The sequence below is a fragment of the Nelusetta ayraudi genome, unplaced genomic scaffold, assembly GCF_046127955.1.
Source record: "Nelusetta ayraudi isolate G7.1 ecotype Tasmania unplaced genomic scaffold, CSIRO-AGI_Nayr_v1 ptg000056l, whole genome shotgun sequence".
NCBI lineage: Eukaryota > Metazoa > Chordata > Actinopteri > Tetraodontiformes > Monacanthidae > Nelusetta > Nelusetta ayraudi.
The window spans coordinates 96,425-115,492 of NW_027466106.1; the positions used below are offsets into that span (position 1 = coordinate 96,425).

At 47.9% G+C, this 19,068-nt stretch overlaps 1 protein-coding gene across 3 annotated transcripts in view; it reads left to right on the top strand.

Annotated features, from left to right (window-relative positions):
* The first annotated feature begins 1,526 nt into the window (after window positions 1-1,526).
* Window positions 1,527-19,068, top strand: part of LOC142896648 (disks large homolog 5-like) — a 42,551-nt gene continuing 25,009 nt past the window's right edge. For all 3 annotated transcript variants that reach the window (XM_076038442.1, XM_076038444.1, XM_076038443.1), the window contains exons 1-4: window positions 1,527-1,889; window positions 15,517-15,585; window positions 16,703-16,877; window positions 18,378-18,521. In XM_076038442.1, the coding sequence (XP_075894557.1) occupies window positions 1,586-1,889; window positions 15,517-15,585; window positions 16,703-16,877; window positions 18,378-18,521 (692 nt within the window). In that variant the 5' untranslated portion in view covers window positions 1,527-1,585. The remainder of the gene's footprint in view (window positions 1,890-15,516; window positions 15,586-16,702; window positions 16,878-18,377; window positions 18,522-19,068) is intronic.

The window sequence follows — 19,068 nt, forward strand, 5'->3', positions numbered from 1 at the left end:
ATAAAATCCCTTTATTTGCTGGGGCATTAGCATTCTCTCTTCTAACAAATAGCAGGCAGTTGGAGGGAAACCTTTGGTTGAGGTTTGGGTTTATGCCACAAGCATTTTCATATGACAAATGGTGAATAGCAATGACACATACCGGAACCAGCGGTTGAGGGCAAATTCAGCTCTCCGGATATATAGGGAACAAACATTTCACGTAATCTCAATGTTGTCTTTAAAAGCTGCGAGGAGGATGCACACATATGAATATTGGGTAAGGAAATGTATTATCATTGTTGCTGCCGCACATTTTTGAATTTGAAGTGGGTACATTTCTCTAGAAAGGGATTTAGTTCAGGATTCAGTTAGTAAATGAGATTATATTTTTCTCAAATGCACATTACGAATTATGAATTTATAAGGTTTCGGACCTCAAATAAGCAAAAATCTGAAAGACCATGTTAAATTGAATGGACACAAACAGTTTCTTGTTCTAATGAGGAGTGAAACTATTTGCTTATGTGGAACATTATACTGGGATAAAATCGATTGATGTTATTGTTTAAATATGTAATTTAAAAAAGAATAGCCACTGTGCTTTTATTTGGTAATATTAAGTATGTACATTTTCTTAAAGAACCACATTATAGATACCAGGGATCTACCGTACATACAGTAGATATAGTACCAAGATTTTACTTTCACGGGCAAGATAAAAAAAAAAAGAGACATAGGGAGACATCATATGCTTTCTTCCCATTAGATGCGACTAAATCTGACACATGCTCTAAAGTAATCGGGATGAATAATTATTGTTTTATGTGTTTTATTCAAACATCGAGAGCAGTGTTTACTATGAATGACGTACATTGGTTAAAAAACAACAACAACAAATAAACAAAACAAAAAAACCCCACACATTTTCATGCAAACTCCCCCTTATCGCCCTTTGCGCCTGGGATTTTCGACGTACTACGGGGTGATGTGTACGCCCATTGAAGAAATGGGCGTAATTTGGCCCAAACCCCGCCCCGTTCGCCTTATATGGTCAACGAGCGGACCGTTGATTGACAGCGGGCAGCAGCTGCTGAGTTGCTCAGACATGGCGGAGGATACAGTGTAAGTGGGGATCAGCGGCGGAGTTACGTGAGTTTCCCCCAAGCGCACGGCTCGTCTTCAGGCACATTCCGCGACAGGTCGGGGGAGAGGACAATGTGCGCGGCCGTGGCGCGCGCCGAGCGCCAGCAGAGGACGACGCGAAGCGCCCCACGCGTGTAAGAGATGGGAACATGTATCGCTGTTTAGTGCAGTCAACAGCCTTGGGGCAACAAATATGGCTCCTTGTGCCTTTTCCAATATGCTATAAAAAATGCTCTCCCGTGCGTGCTAGCGCCGCGGCGGCTGCGGCTAACTTGCGCCAGCCGAGCTAAGTTGACTTCCACGGCCGCTCGGTACTTTTTAAAAAACCGCGAGGATTATTGCGTTCACTTGGCCGTCTGTCTAGAGGAGGAGGAGGAGGAGGAGGAGGAGAGGAGGAGGAGGAGGCGGAGGAGGTGGGGAGTTAGCCGGGGAAGCTACGGAACTACGGCGGCGGACAGCAATGGAGCCAAAGCACAAAGAGTTGCTCGACCAGTGTCACCAGAACTTGTTGGAGTCCATCACGGATGCCGACCGGCTCATCGAGCTGCTCATCGTCTCGGGCACCCTCAACCAGCTGGACCGGTTCGAGTTGGACCAGAACTGCTCGTCCAGCGCGGAGAAAGTCGACCACCTCCTGAAGATGCTCGTGAACAAGGAGAGCGACCATTTCCTCGACCTGTGCGTGGCCCTGGAGAAGGCTTACCCCGACCTGCACGCTGCCCTCTTCGGCAACAACGGCGGCGGACCCGTGGACCACTCCACCGGTAAGAGCTGCCCCGAGGGACGGGCTCTCAGTCACTCTGAAGCCCCGAGTTTGGACCTGCAGCTACATGAACCGAGCCCATGGTACAATATGGGTGGTGTGTGTGTGTGTGTGTGTGTGTTTAGCTAGACAACCTTAAAGCAACGACTCTTTATTTATTATTCGCCACTGGGCAGTGATTTGAGGCTGATGTATCAGTATGGATGTTGCAGGAGCAATTGCTGCCGTAGTTGCGCTTAAAATGAATGCAGCCCTGTGATTGGATGAATGCCAGTGCACATAAGTGACCAACCTGCATCCCTAAACCCAAGCCATCAAGAAGCCCCTGCGCCTCTGATGCACGGCCAGCCACAGAGGTATCCAATCAGTCACCGCTAACACGCAATTTGTGTGGCTACGGCTCCCTCGCAGTGTGTGTGTGTGTGTGTGTGTGTGTGTGTGTGTGTGTGTGTGTGTGTGTGTGTGTGTGTGTGTGTGTGTGTGTGTGTGTGTGTGTGTGTGTGTGTGTGTGTGTGTGTGTGTGTGTGTGTGTGTACATTTCCATTCCGAGTGCGTTCCCTCCCATATAGCCACATGTCCGTTTCCTTTATCAGTGGCACGATACGTGCTTGTGCCTGACTTGTTTCCATGACAACATGGCCGACATGTCGGTCCACGGTCGACCTGTATACGGGGCGAGAGAATGCAGCCGACACATGGATTCCTGCAGGCCTGAAGCATGCAAGCGTATTCACCTTTTCACGTTTGGGACTTCGACAGAATAAACCCCCCACGCCGGCATCCTCCTCGCTATCGTCATCCTCTCAAGGGAATGTTCACACTTTTGCATGTACATTTGCTTTTATTTTGTGTTTTTTTTGTGTGTGTGCGTCCTGGCAGCAGCCGGGGCTCCACTCTCGGCGCGTTGTTGCGCCCGAGACAAAGGCCAACCGAGTGTAAAAGCCTCGTCTGGTTTTGCCATGTTTTGCTTTTGCGTTTGAATGACTGAAGCCGGCGGCTTACTCACACACCAGGCGCCGTGCCCTCGGGGCCTGAATGCAGGATGAGCCTTGAGATCCCAAATCTGGGAGGAGATTCGCAGGGTTCACCTCTCGGGCTCCTGCTCCCTTTTCTCTGACAGATCCTCTCGCTGCGCCGTGCACGCTAGCCCTCGGTTTGTTTTGACGCGGCTGAAAGTTTAATTCAGCCGCACGTCTGTTTGGAAAAATCCGCCGCGCGTGTCCGCCTCCCGAAGGTGCCAAGTTGTAACGCGCCCCCATCTCGTACTACCGCGCTGGCGCACATAATGCTGACTTGCTGTCTTGCTTCTTTGCTCCTTTAAGCTTTATTTGCTTCCTCGCACCGAGCGGGCGCCGCACGATAATGCTTACCCCGAGATGCACTAAAATCCCCGTGGTGGCTGTTTACCTGGAAGCGCTTGCAAGGAGGAAAAACCTCCCCTCCCCTCCCCAGCCCTTGTAAAGCTGCACAACTGTGGTCGATGTGACAGTGCAGATTAGGGCTTTTCTTCTCACACCTTTTTAGAAACACACTGGAGGTCAGCGACGTGACCTGCTCTGCTTCAGAAGAGAGCCGGTGCGAGTTATGAGTCCGGGTAGTTGTTGACCTTTGGGGAAGATTAGATGCTTCTCCTTTCCTTTCTCCCCTTTCGGCTGTAAACGCTTTGTCCCACCCTTTGCTAGCCGCCACTCTCCTGGCTCCTTCTGTTTTCCAACTTCCGACTGTCGCGGGTTGCTTTTTTTATTTATTTATTTATTTCTTAAATGTGCCCCTTTTTCATTATCTTTAGTGTGGTGATTCGGGCTGATGCGATTACAGCGTTTTAACCACACTTGCGAGAGAGCAAAGACAAGGCGCTCAAAATACCCCCAGGCGAAGGAGGCGAGTAGGAAACAGCACATAGGGAAGAAATCCTCAGAGCGCTTGTGTGTGTGTGTGTGTGTGTGTGTGTGTGTGAGAAGCGACAGGGAATCTTGGTGTGTGTGTGTGATGAGTAGTCTAGCTTATAGCAACCTGCTCTCCAGTCATTCCCTTTCTTCATGCCTGCCTGTGCCAGCTGAGCCTCAATATGCATGATTCTAAATTCATCTCTCCCCTCTTTTTTTTTTCTTTTTTTTATAAAGTATCAGCCCCAAAGAAAAAGCACAGAAGCGTGCGTGCACGCACAGTCTGCAGACACACAATCGTGTTCTCAAAATGCTAAAGTGAAGCCCCGGATCTCGCAGGGTTTTGCTCGCAAACAAATTATTCATTTTTTTTTCCTCCCCCTAGTTTTTTTTGCGCATCAGGGAGCTTTGGGACTGTGGTTTACTCCCTTTGTTTGACAAATTCTCCAACTCCGGCTCGACTGCGGGAGCACATTTCTGCGGTTTCCAAATAGAAGAATGTGTCTCATAATAAATAAAATATAATTCAGCATCGTCGTCCGCTGGCTGTTTGTCTGACTCCGTTTCCCAATCTCTGAATTTCTCCTCCTGACGACCCAACTTTGCCTTGTAGCCTTTCTGCTATTCCCCGTTGTGTCCCTGATCCGTTTGCTTTCTTTAATCTGTTCGGTCTAAAGTCATTTGACGTCTTCACACACCTCAATGCAGGGAGGGGGCACGACAAGGGAGACGGAGCAGGGGTGATAGAAAGAGGGGGACAAGAGAGAGCGAGACAACGGCCTTTTGTTGAGAAGTTGAGCAAAGCCCAAAGTGCCCAGTCAGCAGCTCGCTGTGTACAGGCAGCCTGGGACATGGGCCTGTGTGTGTGTGTGTGTTGTTGGATAGAGGGAGGGGAGGTGAGGGGAGGGGAGGGGAGGCCTGATTCCCTCTTTGTCAACCAGTCTCTGTCCCACTCCATAAACCACAGCGGAGCGACAAGATGAATTATGAGCCTGACGTTCTTGTCACGACCGCTGCTCTTAAATAAACTGGCTGAAACTGCCTTCGCTTTTTATGCCCCCATGCGCCCCCAACCCAACCCAACCCCTTCCCACGTCATCAGGCGCACACGCACGCACCTTTGCTCGGTCCATCACGCCACGCTCCTCTCTCTCCCCTCCGCACTCCGCCTGCAGCGTCAGCACATCGAAGGAGTCGTCGTTTCATCTGTCACTCTGGCGTTCCTTCAAACCTCTGATTGATGCCGTTTGAGTGCTTTGTGTTTGTTCTCGCGAGGGAGACCGTCGCAACTCGAATCAGATGAGACATTTGTACACAACACGCCGCTCGATGTTACACCGCTGCTTTTCACAAAACGAGGCGGCGTTGCTTTTTTTTTTTTTTTTTTTGATTTGGGGTTTTTAATGATTTCCGAGCGGTTTGGGTAATGCAGCTCGAGTGCTCTACGTTTTCGAGGTCCAACATGCGAGATTTAGGGCCATCTGGTGGCGGGAAAGCGTATTGCAAACAGTACTGACGTTGATCCCTGTTTCCTGACGTTCTTTCGTAGAAGATCGTGCAAAATCCAAACGGCTCTTTTCAGCGCAGTAACAGAGAAAAAGAAGAAGGTGTTATTTGCAGCTCGGGTCAGATTTGTCATTTTTTCGTACTTGGTGTGTTAGTTGGCATGCAAGTAGCTTTAAAAATGTCAGTTTTTCACAATAGGGCCTCTTTAAATTTGCAGAATGCTTTGTGTATGTGTGTTAGATAGACTAGGAGACATTTGGTTGAATCTGAAATCACCAAACCAACGTTTCAAAAGCCACCAATGCTGATATGAGCGCTTCCTTGTATTCTGTTGTCTGGCCTCTTGCGTTGCTTCATGAATCCATCCAGCCACAGTTATGTAGATATTGACTCGCTGGGCCTCCACCGGCTCAGTGCGCCCGTGTTTCTCACCGTAAACGCGAGCGTCGTTTCGCCTTCACGTTAACATCAGACGGCGACTTTTATTTACGCGCCGGGCGTGCGAACCCGTCGCCGGGAGGCCGCGCTGCTGAGCGGGTCTTCATTACCATTTTACACGTGTCCCTCCGCGCCGTAATCGCCCCACAAGGTGGAGGAAACGCCGGCGTCTGAATGCTTAGCAGCACTATGAAGTCATGGAAATAAACAGCTCCTCTCCTCCTCCGCTCCTCCCTTCGCTTCCCGGCTGTCCCTCCTCCTCTGTCTGGCTCTTCCTCCCTCCCGGTGCCGACACTTTCTTTTTTTTAAACTTTTTTTTTTTTTTACTTTCCCCCCCCCGGCCCTCTTCATTAGCATCGTCCCACCATCTGTTCTATTCTCACCCACCTGCTGTCCTCCAGTCCTCCGTGCTTTATGGTCAGAGATGACCTTTGAATACAAACAAACCATCGTGACGGCAGTGAATGTCAGGTTTGCTTTCGCTCGGGTGAAACGTTTACTAAATTCTTTGGATTTTTCCATCATCCGCGCGGCGAAGAGCCCGCAGAAAGCGCATTATAAACGGAGGCAAACGTTGAAAGTTGATGGGTTGGCCTGAGTGACCCGAGTCAACATTTTACCGAACAGATCGGGTGTTTCACGAGCATGAACGATCACTCGCATGTGTCACCGCCATGATACGCTATGACGCTGCAGTGCGGCACATTTCGTGTGACTCATAAATCCTGCACATGACGGGAAAGAGTTGTCGGCCTGTCTGCGATGTGGCTCATGATTTCTTAAACAATCTAAGTGTTTCGGGAGCTAGGGTAATGTCATGTTTAATTAGACATAAACTTCAGCAGCGGGTTACACCACATGGACAGGATTTTTTCCCCCCCCTTGCTTCCTTCCGTTCCTTCCTTCTTCTTCTTGGCAGCATTGTGGGTTTTATGTCTTAATCATGGCGACTATGCTTCCCATTTGGAAGAGACGTCGCAGATAGTTAATTTTTTTTTTTTGTTTTTGACCCGACCTCTGGCTCGCGCAAGCTGTTCAAAAAGAAATTATGCCACCAGTGCGCTGAGTCAGGCCTCTTTGCAGAGAGAAGCCCATCAAGGGTCGCTGATGGCAGCCCAGGCAGGGTCGTTCTCAGCGGCTTCGGTTCTGCTCAGCAGCAGGGACGAGCCAGAGGTACGAGCTTCCTCACCTCCCCTTCGTTGCATCTGTCACTCTCTGTCTCCTCACTGGCGGTTCGAGCTTAGAGAGTTGTTTTCGTACCTGTAAATATAAGCCAAATAGGGATGCAAATTATCAATTAATTCACTCATCGTTAGTTGATTGACCTCATTGATCGATTAACAATTCATTGAAAAGCGGCAATTGTTTCCTGAGAACCTAAATTTCACAATGAAAAATGTGTCAGGAACACATTATTTAACCCTTACAAAATGATGAGGGTCCAATGTGACCCTCAACATAATAGATCTAATACTATTAACTACCCGTGTAAAAAATGTTAATTGCGACTAATTTTATTTAATCGAATAAATTCTTAATCGACAATTGGTCAATAATCGATTCATTGTTAACGTCCCTCATGCCAAAAGATCCCATTTCCATTCAATAAGGCAGACTTCAGTACTAGCACTGTGCAAGCAGGGGCCAGTTCAACTCTGAGCTCAAAGTCATGAGGTTGTTCGTGCAGCAGAGTAATCAAGCCTCATGGAGTCGTCATGCACGATGTCATCCTGTTTATGCTTTATGTCCGCCCCCTAAATCAGATGATCAATCCTTTTAATCTGGCAACAGGGCTTTCTCTGGAAGTCGGCCCAGACCCTTGGCCAATGGTGTCCCTGCCTCCCCACAAGTTGGAGCTCACGCAGCACCGGACGCTTTACTGGAAGTCTTGGGAGTGCATGGGTGGAACTGCGCCGCGTTTATTGAGTGTCTGTTTGCACATCTATGTTGTAAAAAACCTATTTTAGGCCATCGAGTGGATTGAAGGACTTTATTATTTAGTTATTCATCATTGCGCTCCGTTACTTATACTGCGTTATATCCGTGGCAACAAAGTGTCCTCATCCCAATCTAAAATTCAGATGGATTAGGAGAGTGACGCACAAAGATTTTAACGATGCCGCGGCGTTGCTTGAACTGAGATGAAATAACGAGCTGCCGAGACGGAGAGCGGTTACATGCAAGACTGACGCTATAAAACAATAAAGACTTTGAAAATAATGACACTGAAAATATTAGGCAGTAACCGTAAAAAGACTCAAACAGCTGTAATATGATGCACTGCTCAGACTTTTTCCAAGGCGTCACTGAGAGCCGGCTGTTAAATTTTCCCAACGATGCTCGTCTTGCTGAAGGCCGTCGACCTGCTGTTTGATTAAATGACATCTGCCATTGTGTGATTGGCATTGGGTTGATCCAGCTGTGGATTTGCACTGTGCTGTTGTTAGCCTTGATAAAATCCCATGCAGGTTGCGTCGGGCCAAGAGGGCTTTTCAGAGAAGAAGATGTTTTTCGAGAGAATCTTCCTCGTGCAGTGGGAAAGAAAGGTCCGTGTTAAAGGTTGTGCCATAAATCTCTCAGATTAAATGGGCTCTCCGTCAAGGGCAGCGTAATGAGCGTCTTCGTCGCAACATAAAAAGGGAATTATACAACGACAGAACCAGAAGGATGCGACATCCATCATCCCCGCAGTTAAGGCCTGGTTCAGACTGCCAGCCAAAATCCGATTTTTAGCCCATCCAGATTGAAACCGGATGGTTCTTTTGTAGTCTGAACAGTCACAAATCACATGAAATACAATTTTTGCAAAAACAGATTGAAACCACCTCCGGGAGGTAGTTTCAAATGGCGTTTGGACAGATGCGTCTCAGTGTGAACAGATCCAAACGCACCAATCAGTTTTGACTGTCTGTGACGTCACTCTACGTGAAGCAAGACCCAATGCGTCAGACCAGAGAGCACCATTCCAGGTGCGGAGCTGTAACATAATGGAGCGGACAGAAGAAGTAGAGAACACCAGTCCCTGGACAGAGGAGGAAACTCATAGGCTCATCAGTCTGTGGGGAGATGGCTCCATTCAAGCCAAGCTGAATGGAGGACGCTTGCTATAAAAAGTGTGGACAGTCGGCCTTAAAAATCTGATTTGAGAAGGAATCTGATTTGAATCCGATTCGCCTGCAGTCTGAACGCAGCCTTGGACGTTGCCTTCGTCATTGAGACCGTTTTTACCCCCCTCCCACCACCACCACCACCACCGCCACCTCAAACTGTACCCTCGTCTCTGTGCTAAGCCAATGCCAGATTTTTGATTATTTCTTTATTTATTTGTTCTTATTTTTGGAGGTCCGGGTTGGCAGGGCTGGAGAGCTGCCTTCTGTTCTCTGGCGTAAACACTGTCACATCCCCTAAGCCCTCACTTGAACACAGAGCAAAGCGAGTGGGTCGCTTTCAGCCGTGTTATTAGCACTGGCTGCTATTATTATTTGCGCCTCTGTTCTTCTAATGGCTTTGAAGTGGAGGACACGGCGGCGGCAGGAGGGAGAGGAGGAGGAGGAGGTGAGGAGGAGGAGGAGGAGCGCAGAGCCAGGCTGTTTAGGGCTCGGCTGGGCTCGCCGTGCGTGACTTTGTCATTGTTGTTTTGCGTTTTCAAAGTCTCCCGCCCTCTGACGGTGAGACGAGCTGACAGCAGCTAAGGCAGAATTATTTTAGGAGGGAAGCGAAAACGCCGACTCTCTACCTCGTGACCCTGGAAGCTGCGGCTGCTTCCCGACTGGAACGCCGGCCCGGCTCCGTGGCACCGTATGGCGTCCCAGTGCGTCGCAGCGTGCGACGCAGAAGCAGAATCCTGATCGCTATCATGTGCGCTTTAAGGTTTTTTTTTTTTTTTTTTTTTGGGAGATCCTCCCTCGCGGTCCGATAAGGGAATCTTCCAGATCCGATGAATAATTTAGCCTCGCCGAGGCGTGGAATTCAGACTTTTTGTCTTTGATAAGGCCCTCTTCTCGTCTCTTCTCTCTCTCTTTCTATCTTTCCCTCTCTCTCCATCACACCACAACGGCAATTCACCACTCCACCTCATCCGGCCTCACCATGGCAACGCGTGTCATCTCGCTTTACGCGCAGCGGAACATAATCTGCTCGTCTGGAGCAACTGTTGGTCGCCGCGCGTCGCTTGATTCGGGTGGTGGTGGGGGGGGTGCAGAGCGAGCTGTGGAGATGAGAGCTGGGGTGTGTGTGTGTGTGTGTGTGTGTGTGTGTGTGTGTGTGTGTGTGTGTGTGTGTGTGTGTGTGTGTGTGTGTGCGCAACCCCTCAGGTAGGGCGCCACTCAGCTGACCTATTTAGAACACAGCGGCGGGCCGTCCTTTGTCGCCGTCACTTCAGGATCCTCCGCTGGAATCTTCCTCACTCTGGATTATTTGCATCCCTCGACGGGAGCCCGACGTGCGCCTTAATCACATGCAGGATTAAAAATAAAGGTGCGCGCGGAAGAGAAGTCTGTCAGAGTGCTGATGTGTTTTCGCAAGGTTTTCTTTCCTTTTTTTTTGTATTCGTGGAAACGTATGCCTCTATAATGCCTGTATCCAGAAGTGTGTGTGTGTGTGTGTGTGTGTGTGTGTGTGTGTGTGTGTGTGTGTGTGTGTGTGTGTGTGTGTGTGTGTGTGTGTGTGTGTGTGTGTGTGTGTGTGTGTGTGTGTGGCGATTACTGCAGCGTCGAGGTGTGTTGCCGACACTTCCGCGTGCTCCTTCCTTTCGCCTGTCGCTCTCCTAGGTGTTTGTGCAGGTGTCACAGCCGTCACTTCTGCACCACTACCTGCTATATCACCCCCCCCCCCCCTCCACCCACCCATTGCCCCTCCACCCCCTTGCCACCGCATCATAAGGTCAAAGTTCATCATCCTCAATTTACTCCGGCCAGTCTCCGGTGTCGACTTGACGTACGAGCAGTTCATTAAAGCCTCCCCTCACTGTCTCCGTGGTTCATTATCTCGTCTCCCAGCATGCATTTCACCCCCCTGAGGAAGCTCTCACAATAGCGAAAGCCCGAGTGTGAAGGTAGCGCGTCTGGCGATAGTGGGGAAAACAGTCTTGGGTTGAGTTTAGGGATGCAAATGACCAATTAATTCACTACGTAATCGTTAGTTGATTGACCGTATCGATCGATTAACGATTAATGATCAGCGGCATTTTCTTCTTGAGAACCAAAATTTCACAATGAAAACTGTGTAAGGAACACATTATTTAACCCTTACATAATGTTGACGGTCCAATGTGACCAGTTTTTACATTAGTGAACAGTAAAAACACCCTAAACATTTATCCTCTGACTTTAAGTTGACTTTTAATTGGTCGCATTTCACCTTTTTTTTTTTTTTTTTTTTTTTTGAGTAATTTGTTCTAGGTATACAGGTATACAGTGTAAAAAAAAATTCAATTAATTGCAACTAATTTAATTTAATCGATTAAACGCTTAATCGACAATTAATATTCGATTCATTGTTAGCATCCCTAGTAGAATGGTGCCTGATGCTGTGTATTTCCCACCCAATGGTTGTCGCAGACGGGCGCCCGCTGCCTGACGGCCTGTGTGAGACCATCATATCTCTGCTGCTGCTCCTTGTGGACGACCGTCCACACTGATGCCGCAAATCCATTTACAAACGATCGGCCTGGGCTGCCGCGCCGGCCCGCTAATTGCCGTCGATGATTAAACGCCTGTTGGAAGAAAAAGTGAACACTCCGACCCATTGACCGGCGCTCATGCGATCCATACCGCATTCACTCGGTGCGGCCCATAGGGTTAGAGGGATAGGGCACCACCCCCACCCTCCCCCCATCCCCGAATTACAATTTCAACCATTAGCTAATCAGCGCTCTGTTGTTGACGCCTCTGGCGACTGTTGTTGGTCAATGAGAGCGATCTTGGTGTCTCTCTGATTGGCATATACTCAAACGTTCAGTGGACACCAAACAAAAGCGCGCACGTGTCGTGTCCCCGAGTTGCACAGTGACACTGAACACTGTGTAGTTTTTCTCGCCAAAACAGCAACTCCTCTGTTGTGTTGAAATACTAGTTTCATTATTTAAAAAAACATACCATGCACAAATGGCGGAAAAGGGAAAATAATAATATATGACATAATCATACATACCTCAAAATCAAAAAAAAGGAAGCCTCGAGGAGAGGTCTGGTAATCACTGCCTTTACATATCGAAAGAAAACACCCCAAATTCCCCACGACCGTATGAACTCCTAATACCCACAGACCGACACACACTCACATTTGGCGATATTTGCTATCCACAGAGTTCAGAGAGAATATTAAAAATGGAAGCCCAGAAGTTGCAAGTTGCAGTTGCAAGGATGAACTGGACAAAGAAGAATTAAAGCTGCAAGCAGCGTTTCTGGGACTGACCCTATGTGGTGGCCGCCTGCCAGCGATGTCAGGTCTGCAGGAGACTGAATGCATCGATCGCAATCTGGAGAACATTGTAACATATATTTCCCCTAGCCGAGCCTTAGTTGAACCAGTTTTAACTGAATAATACCAAGTTTTTGCGCAAATCGAAGGCTTATGAATGTGAATATTCTTGAAGACCACACTCCAACCCTGGTTGGAGATCGCAACGCCTAAAAGGTTGGGTTGTGTATTTCACGTTCTTGGCTGCCATAGTCGTTTTCTGGGTGGACTTCTGTTTTTGAACGGAGCCTCTTATCCACCCAGGGAGAACTGACGAAGCAGACGGGCGAGAGTCGTAATTCTGGACGCACTGCCCCTTTAACTCCAGCCGACGTCGTCACAAGGCGCTGAAGATCGATGGACAGTTTCTGGACGTGATGCTGGATTCTCTCTGCGAAGTGCCTCTCTGCTGGCACTAATGTCTTTATCTTTCATTACCGTCAGGCAGCAGATTATGGCAAATTTAATTTATTTTCGAGCTTAGATTCGCTCCAAATCAGGAAAAAAAAAGCCCAAAAAGATTTAAGAAGGTGCACGTGGGCGTGGCCTCTGCGGCTCGCCAAGCTCCGCCGACTGGCTGCGGCATTTTGAATAAGGCTCAATCACCCGGCTCGGCTCGGCCCGGCCCGGCTCGGCTCGTGTCGAGCCGATGCTCCCGTGTGAAATGAAATGAGCGCGGAGCCCTGGGTGCGTTGATTGCGGAGGACTAATGAGGTGCTGCGGCCTCAGAGTGCTTCTCATGGCTTGTGACGGAACAATAGGAAATCAAAGGCGAGAGGCTGCGAGCGCTTTGCAGAGCAAACGTGTCGAGCGTCGGGGAGTGTCGGAGCAGATTAGAGACCTTCTCTCTCTCTCTCTCTCTCTCTCTCTCTCTCTCTCCCCCCTACAGTCTTCCCCTCCGCTCGCCCTCTCTCCTTATCGCCTCGCTCCGCCGCTCTCACCTCGCCCCCCCCCCCCCCCCCCCCCCTCCCATCCCGCTCCGCGCCTTCTGCTCGCCTCGCCTCGCCTCTCCGTCCCGCGGGGCCCCGAGATGGAGCGGCTGTGTCGTGCCGAGCTCACAGTTAATTAGTCCCGGCCTTGTCACACGCTCAGGGCTGGAGGTAGAGTTGTGGCTCCGGCCCGGCCCGGTCGGGGTGGTGGTGGTGGTGGTGGTGGTGGTCGGGAGGGGGAGGAGGGTGAGATCTGGAGCAGTTGCCGTCAATCTGTTGCTCCTCGCCGCTGACAGAGCGGCCTTCCGCTCCTCTGCTCTTTTTTTTTTTCTCGCTCCCTTCTTCTTGAAAGCAGGACGGCCCGAGTTGTCTGGGCTGCGGCCGTCGCGCCGCTTCAGTCAAACATGTTCAGGACGTAGGCAGTTGGTCCCTGTTTAAATGTTGATTTTTTTTTTTCTCTTTCTCTCTGATAATATTTGTGCGTCCTCGCTAGGGATGCAAATTATCGATTAAGTCATTAATCGTTAGTTGATTGAACTCATCGATTGATTCGTTGATAAGCGGCGATTATTTGAAAAATGTGTAAGGAACACATTATTTAACCCTTCAAACAATATTGAGGATTCATTGTGACCCATTTTTACATTAGAGAACAGTAAAAACACCCTAAATATTTATCGTCTGACTTGTACGTTGACTTCTAATGGGTCACATTTCAATTTCTTTTTTTTTTTGAAAAAGTTGTTTATAAGTAACGTGTTCTAGGTATATTATGACCATCACAGTATCTACTGGTGAATTGCTCTTTCCAGCCACTACGCTGTTATGATGATATTAGCTACCCGTGTGAAAAAATTTCAATTAATTGCAACTAATTTGATTTAGTCGATTAAATTCTTAATCGACACTTAATCGATGATCGATTAATTGTTAACATCCCTATTCCTCGCACATCACATGTTCTGATGGTTGGTCAGCAGGAGGGAAGGAATTCAGCAAAAGATCTAAATGCAAAAATAGGAGGATTTGCTGTTGCTAGAGATGGCAAGCAGGAATATCTGTGGTAATTTTATTTACTTCAACAATTATACTGTAGACAAAGTCATTCTTTAAAGGTCCCATTTTATAGCTGCCTCAGAGATTTCATACTTTTTATTCCAGACTCCAGAACCAGCAGAACCTCACTCACTTTACTTTTTCAAAAATCAAAAAAAAACAAACATTGTTTTTTTTACTCATTTTGAAAAACCAACACCCAACACTGATTTACCCCACAGAAAGCAGGGAGAGGTGTCAGTCAGGTATTAGTGCCCATTGTGACATCACAGAGGGCCTATGTGCAGAACTGTAGCATACACTTTCTGACATTTGGAGTGAGGAGAGAAGGGACTTTTTTTTCTCATTTGTTCTTCGTTAAAGACACGTGTTTCTTGTTTGTAAAATGCTGATAGAATTAATTTCGCAACACATTGGACTTGTAAAAAGTTGTTTGGCAACCATCGTTTAATTTTTCCATGTATTTCCTATATAAAACACACACACACACACACACACACACACACACACAAACGGCTTCTCCTCCAATCTGATTAATGGCGGCCGACAACAACCAGCACGAGCGTCATTAAAAGGTAAAATGTCTGCAGTTTCTCATCTGGAGGGAACTGGGCCTGTGTCAGCAGCTTGCTTAATGCGGGCCTCGTTCCCCATAAATTGTTATGATCGGTCCACTTGCAGAGGCGAACGCAGCAGCTTTGGATAAGTGGGTATGAAGTCAGTCTGAACCAGGCCGGCTGCTGTCGGAAAGTTTTTTTTAATTAACCAAAGGAAACTTGACCTTTTTTCCAACTCTCCGTCGTGTTTGCAGTCCTTCTGACGGGAGGCTGCGGCCGTTATCGGGCTGGCGGTGCGTTCCCTCCCCTATGGATGGGCTCGACCCGGTGAATTATCCCCCCCCCCAAGCTTAGCGGTGTGCACAGCTATTCAGACGCAACGATTTTCTCCGGCTGCCTCGCAGCTCCCCGCTCGCTCGCTCGCTCGCTCCCGTGTGCTCGACGCTAAAAGAGAAAATCCCATTTCAGCCGTGACATTCTGCCTGTGTAGCGGAAACATACAGGGACCATACATCAAAGGCAGGCGCGGCGCGCGGCGGAGGGGAGGAAGTTTTAATGACGGCGGCGAGATAATGCCGAGCCTCTCGGAGGGGGCGCTTCAAGTCATTATTCCAGGTTTTAAACCCTGCGACGCGTCTGTCACACAAACACACTGGAATATTGGAGCTGCCTCGGCGTAACGCGCTCTCCTCCTCTTCCTCCTCCTCGGGGTCGCGCCGGCGCTACACTCTGATTCTAATTGGCCCGCCAAGCCCCATCAGATGTGTTAATCCGACTGCGCTGTTGTGTGTCTGCAGGTTCCACGTACAGCGTCCTCTCCACCATGCCCTCGGACTCGGAGAGCAGCAGCTCCCTCAGCAGCGTCGGTACGTACCGCAGCCGACCAGCCAAGCTGAGAATGAGCGGCGCGACCGCGTTCCAACTGCAGAACTGTAACAAAACGATACACGTAAACATAGGTCGTTCAATAGCGGTCTGGGCAAGGAGAGGAAATTCAAATATCTTAAAAAGAAAGCAGAGGAAAGAAAAAGAAAAATAGATGATATGAATGAATGATATAAAATGAGAATGATAAAAAATAATAATGAAAAGGAAAAAGAAATCAAGAACTGGCAAATTAAAATATGTGTGTCTTAGTATCTGTTAGCAAGCATTTCTTATTGCTGGTTCATCCACTTTGGAACCTTCCAAGCCAGCATTTCTCCTCTGTGTATTTCACCTGGCTCCTTTGGCAGTTAATCTATTAGGTGTTGCCACATGTCCATAAACATGTGTTGTCATTTCCTTTTAATTTGGCACTTAGTCTCTCCATAGGAAAAACTCTAAAAAAAAAAAAAAAAGTTTGTACCACCGAGTTACAGTGGGAGGCTTCTCGCTGATCCAATTAGATAATATACATCTCCTAGCCAAAAATAAGAGCTGACTGAGTCATTTTAATCTTTTACTTTCATTTGAATCTTTTCACATCCAAAACTCTATTCATCGCCGTGGCAGTTTAAAAATGAATAAATGAACAAAAAGTGACGGCAAAAGAATCGATTGCTGCTCTTGTTCGGATCAGAGGTCAAAACTGATTTGTTTGTCTTACGCAGATGAACCACAGTGCAATGAAATGTTATAGAGGAGATGCAATAAACACTACGAGCCTAAAAAACACTTGGACACAAATGCAAAATGGAAGCAAAAGTATCACAATGTAGGGAAAAAAAAATAAAGATTGAACAGGATAATTAGCAACACAAATAATCCAATTGGCTGTGTACACCTGCAGCTAAAAATAGGAATGGAAACAAGAAGGACTAAATAGTGTGTGTGGGTTGTGCTGCGGTTCAGGCACTCGGATACACAGACAAACCGAGCCAAAACATCTGTGGTGATTATTAACACAGCAGTACGTGTGACATCAGCTCAGCACAAGGTTTTTTCTGGTTCGCTGCGTCTCCCTGGCGTTGACGGGCTCTCCTCTCCTCCGCGCTGCCCCAGGTTCGCCCGTCAACGGCGAGGCGTCCTCCCCGCCGCCGGCCATCAACGACAACCGGCCGACCGGCGACAGCCTGGACACCATCCTCTTCCAGCTGCGCCAGGTGACCCGTGAGAGGGACGAGCTCCGCAAGCGGCTGGCCTTGGCGTCGCCCGGCACCACCTTCGACGACTGCAGGTGAGAGCCGCTTTCCCCAAGTCGTTCCCGCCCCCTTTATTGGGAATGGGCAAGTCGATCTAAGTGTCAGTTGTATCGATACCAAGGTGAGTATAGGTGTCGGATCAATAACCTCTATGATGAGATTGATACTCGTGTTGCAGCTTCTCTTCTAGATGTTCGGCAAATTACGGCAAACTTCCTCACAGCATCTTTCCAAGTCTTTTTCTGCAAGTATTTCATTTTCAACATAAATCTGCCTGTAATGAAACATAGTTTTTGCAGCATTGTTGACATTGTTAGGTTTATATTTGAGACATTGTTGCTTTTTTTTTTGTTAGTTTGCACTGCTTGTGTTGGAGTACTGGATATTGGTCTTGGTCTCAAGACCACTTTCTAAGAGTCTTGGTCTCATCTCAGGTTCTGAGGCATTTTTACTGGGTCTTGTCTCAATCTTAGACTGGACAGGCTTGGGAGTTTTGATCAAGACCGGTCGAGACGCAGCCAACGCTGCAATGATATGATAATAACAGAAAAAGCTGCTGACGTTTTACGCTCACCCAGAGTGACACAGCCCCCTTATTCCTACTAAATTTATTTTTTAATTTTATAAAGCAAAGTTGTTGTTTTTTTGAAATTGGATCAAAGTCGTTGGCAAAGCAGCAAAATGTTAAAGGAAATATATTATTAAACGATACCTTGCTGAAAAGAAATGTTGCTGTTCGATGTAGAAGCAAACTTGAATTTAAAAAGAGATACAGGTCATATTGTTCTGTTTTGTTGTTATTTTTCTTTGACCTATTAATGTCTTGGTCTTGTCTCCATCTCGATAATGTCTTGGTCTCGATTGGCGCGGTCTTGACTACAACACTAGTTTGCAGTTGTGTGTAGTGAAAAGGGAAGTGTTTGATTATTTTTATACTATAAAAAAAGATATTTGCCTAAAATCTTCATGCTGTGTTTTGCATTGATCACAATCAATGTCACAATGGTTCAGTGATCATGACATTTCAAGTAAAACGTATCAGGACTGACATCAGCAACGCTAGCCCTGTATTTACTTGGTATCGAATCAATATCTGTCGCCAACCCGCAGTTTCCACCCCATCAGGCTGCTGATGTCACGATGTTCGAGCTGAATTCCTTCTGTGTTTTGATATATTTCAATTGTTTTGCTCTGCTGCGTTCCTGCTGCCTGGGACAGAGTTGAGTCCGGCTCCCAGAGAGACGGGGTCATACACTCTGCCTAATGAAGTCTAACGTGCTCCACTTACCAGATGTTTCTTGTGCAACAGATGATACGCAGGTCCGCTGGCCCGCTTACATCAGCGCGCAGTTATTTTTAAAGCCGTTTACATTCGGCCAAACATCTCGCTCCTATCTCCGGAATGCCTCTGCAATGCGAAGGCTGGCGGCTCGCACTTCTTTATCCGTCTTTGTCTGAGCTCGGCCGCATTGTTGCGCCTCGGCCACCGCCGGGGGTTGCGTGTCTGATTCCCTCGCTGCCTTGCCGTCCTTCAGGCCGAATTCCAAAGCCAGCCACGATTACGAGCGGCTGAAGAGTCAGTGCATGAGGGCCATGGCAGACCTGCAGTCACTCCAGAACCAGCACACCAAGACACTCAAGAGGTGCGAGGAGGCTGTCAAAGAGGCCGACTTCTACCAGTGAGTACTTTCAACGCTTTTAAGATGAGGTGTGTGTGTGTGTGTGTGTGTGTGTGTGTGTGTGTGTGTGTGTGTGTGTGTGTGTGTGTGTGTGTGTGTGTGTGTGTGTGTGTGTGTGTGTGTGTGCAGAGACATAAATAAATAGGTGTGCAGGAGAAAAGTTGATGTAAAACCCTCCTTCACAGTCTTTGCTGCCTCCAGTTGCTGCGTTTCCATGACAGTTTTTGAGCAAAATAAAAGCGATATTTCTAAAATGTTGCAAAAGTGCAATTGGGATTTGCAGGTGTTTGCATTGAGTGGTGTGAAGGACATAAACCGTAATTCTTGTAAAATCTCGACCCTCGAAAATTACGAGAATTCTTTGTGGGACGTAATACTCGTAAAATCTCGTCCCGCAACGTTTACAAGAATTCTGTTTGCTTTTGTTTGTTTGCTGTCAAGAATGGTTGTGGAATTTTTTTCTCTTTCTCTCCTCCGTCCAAACATAACGTGGCATTTTCACTTGAAGTGAACCGGTCACGTGACCCTGTACGTCACGTCCGGTGCC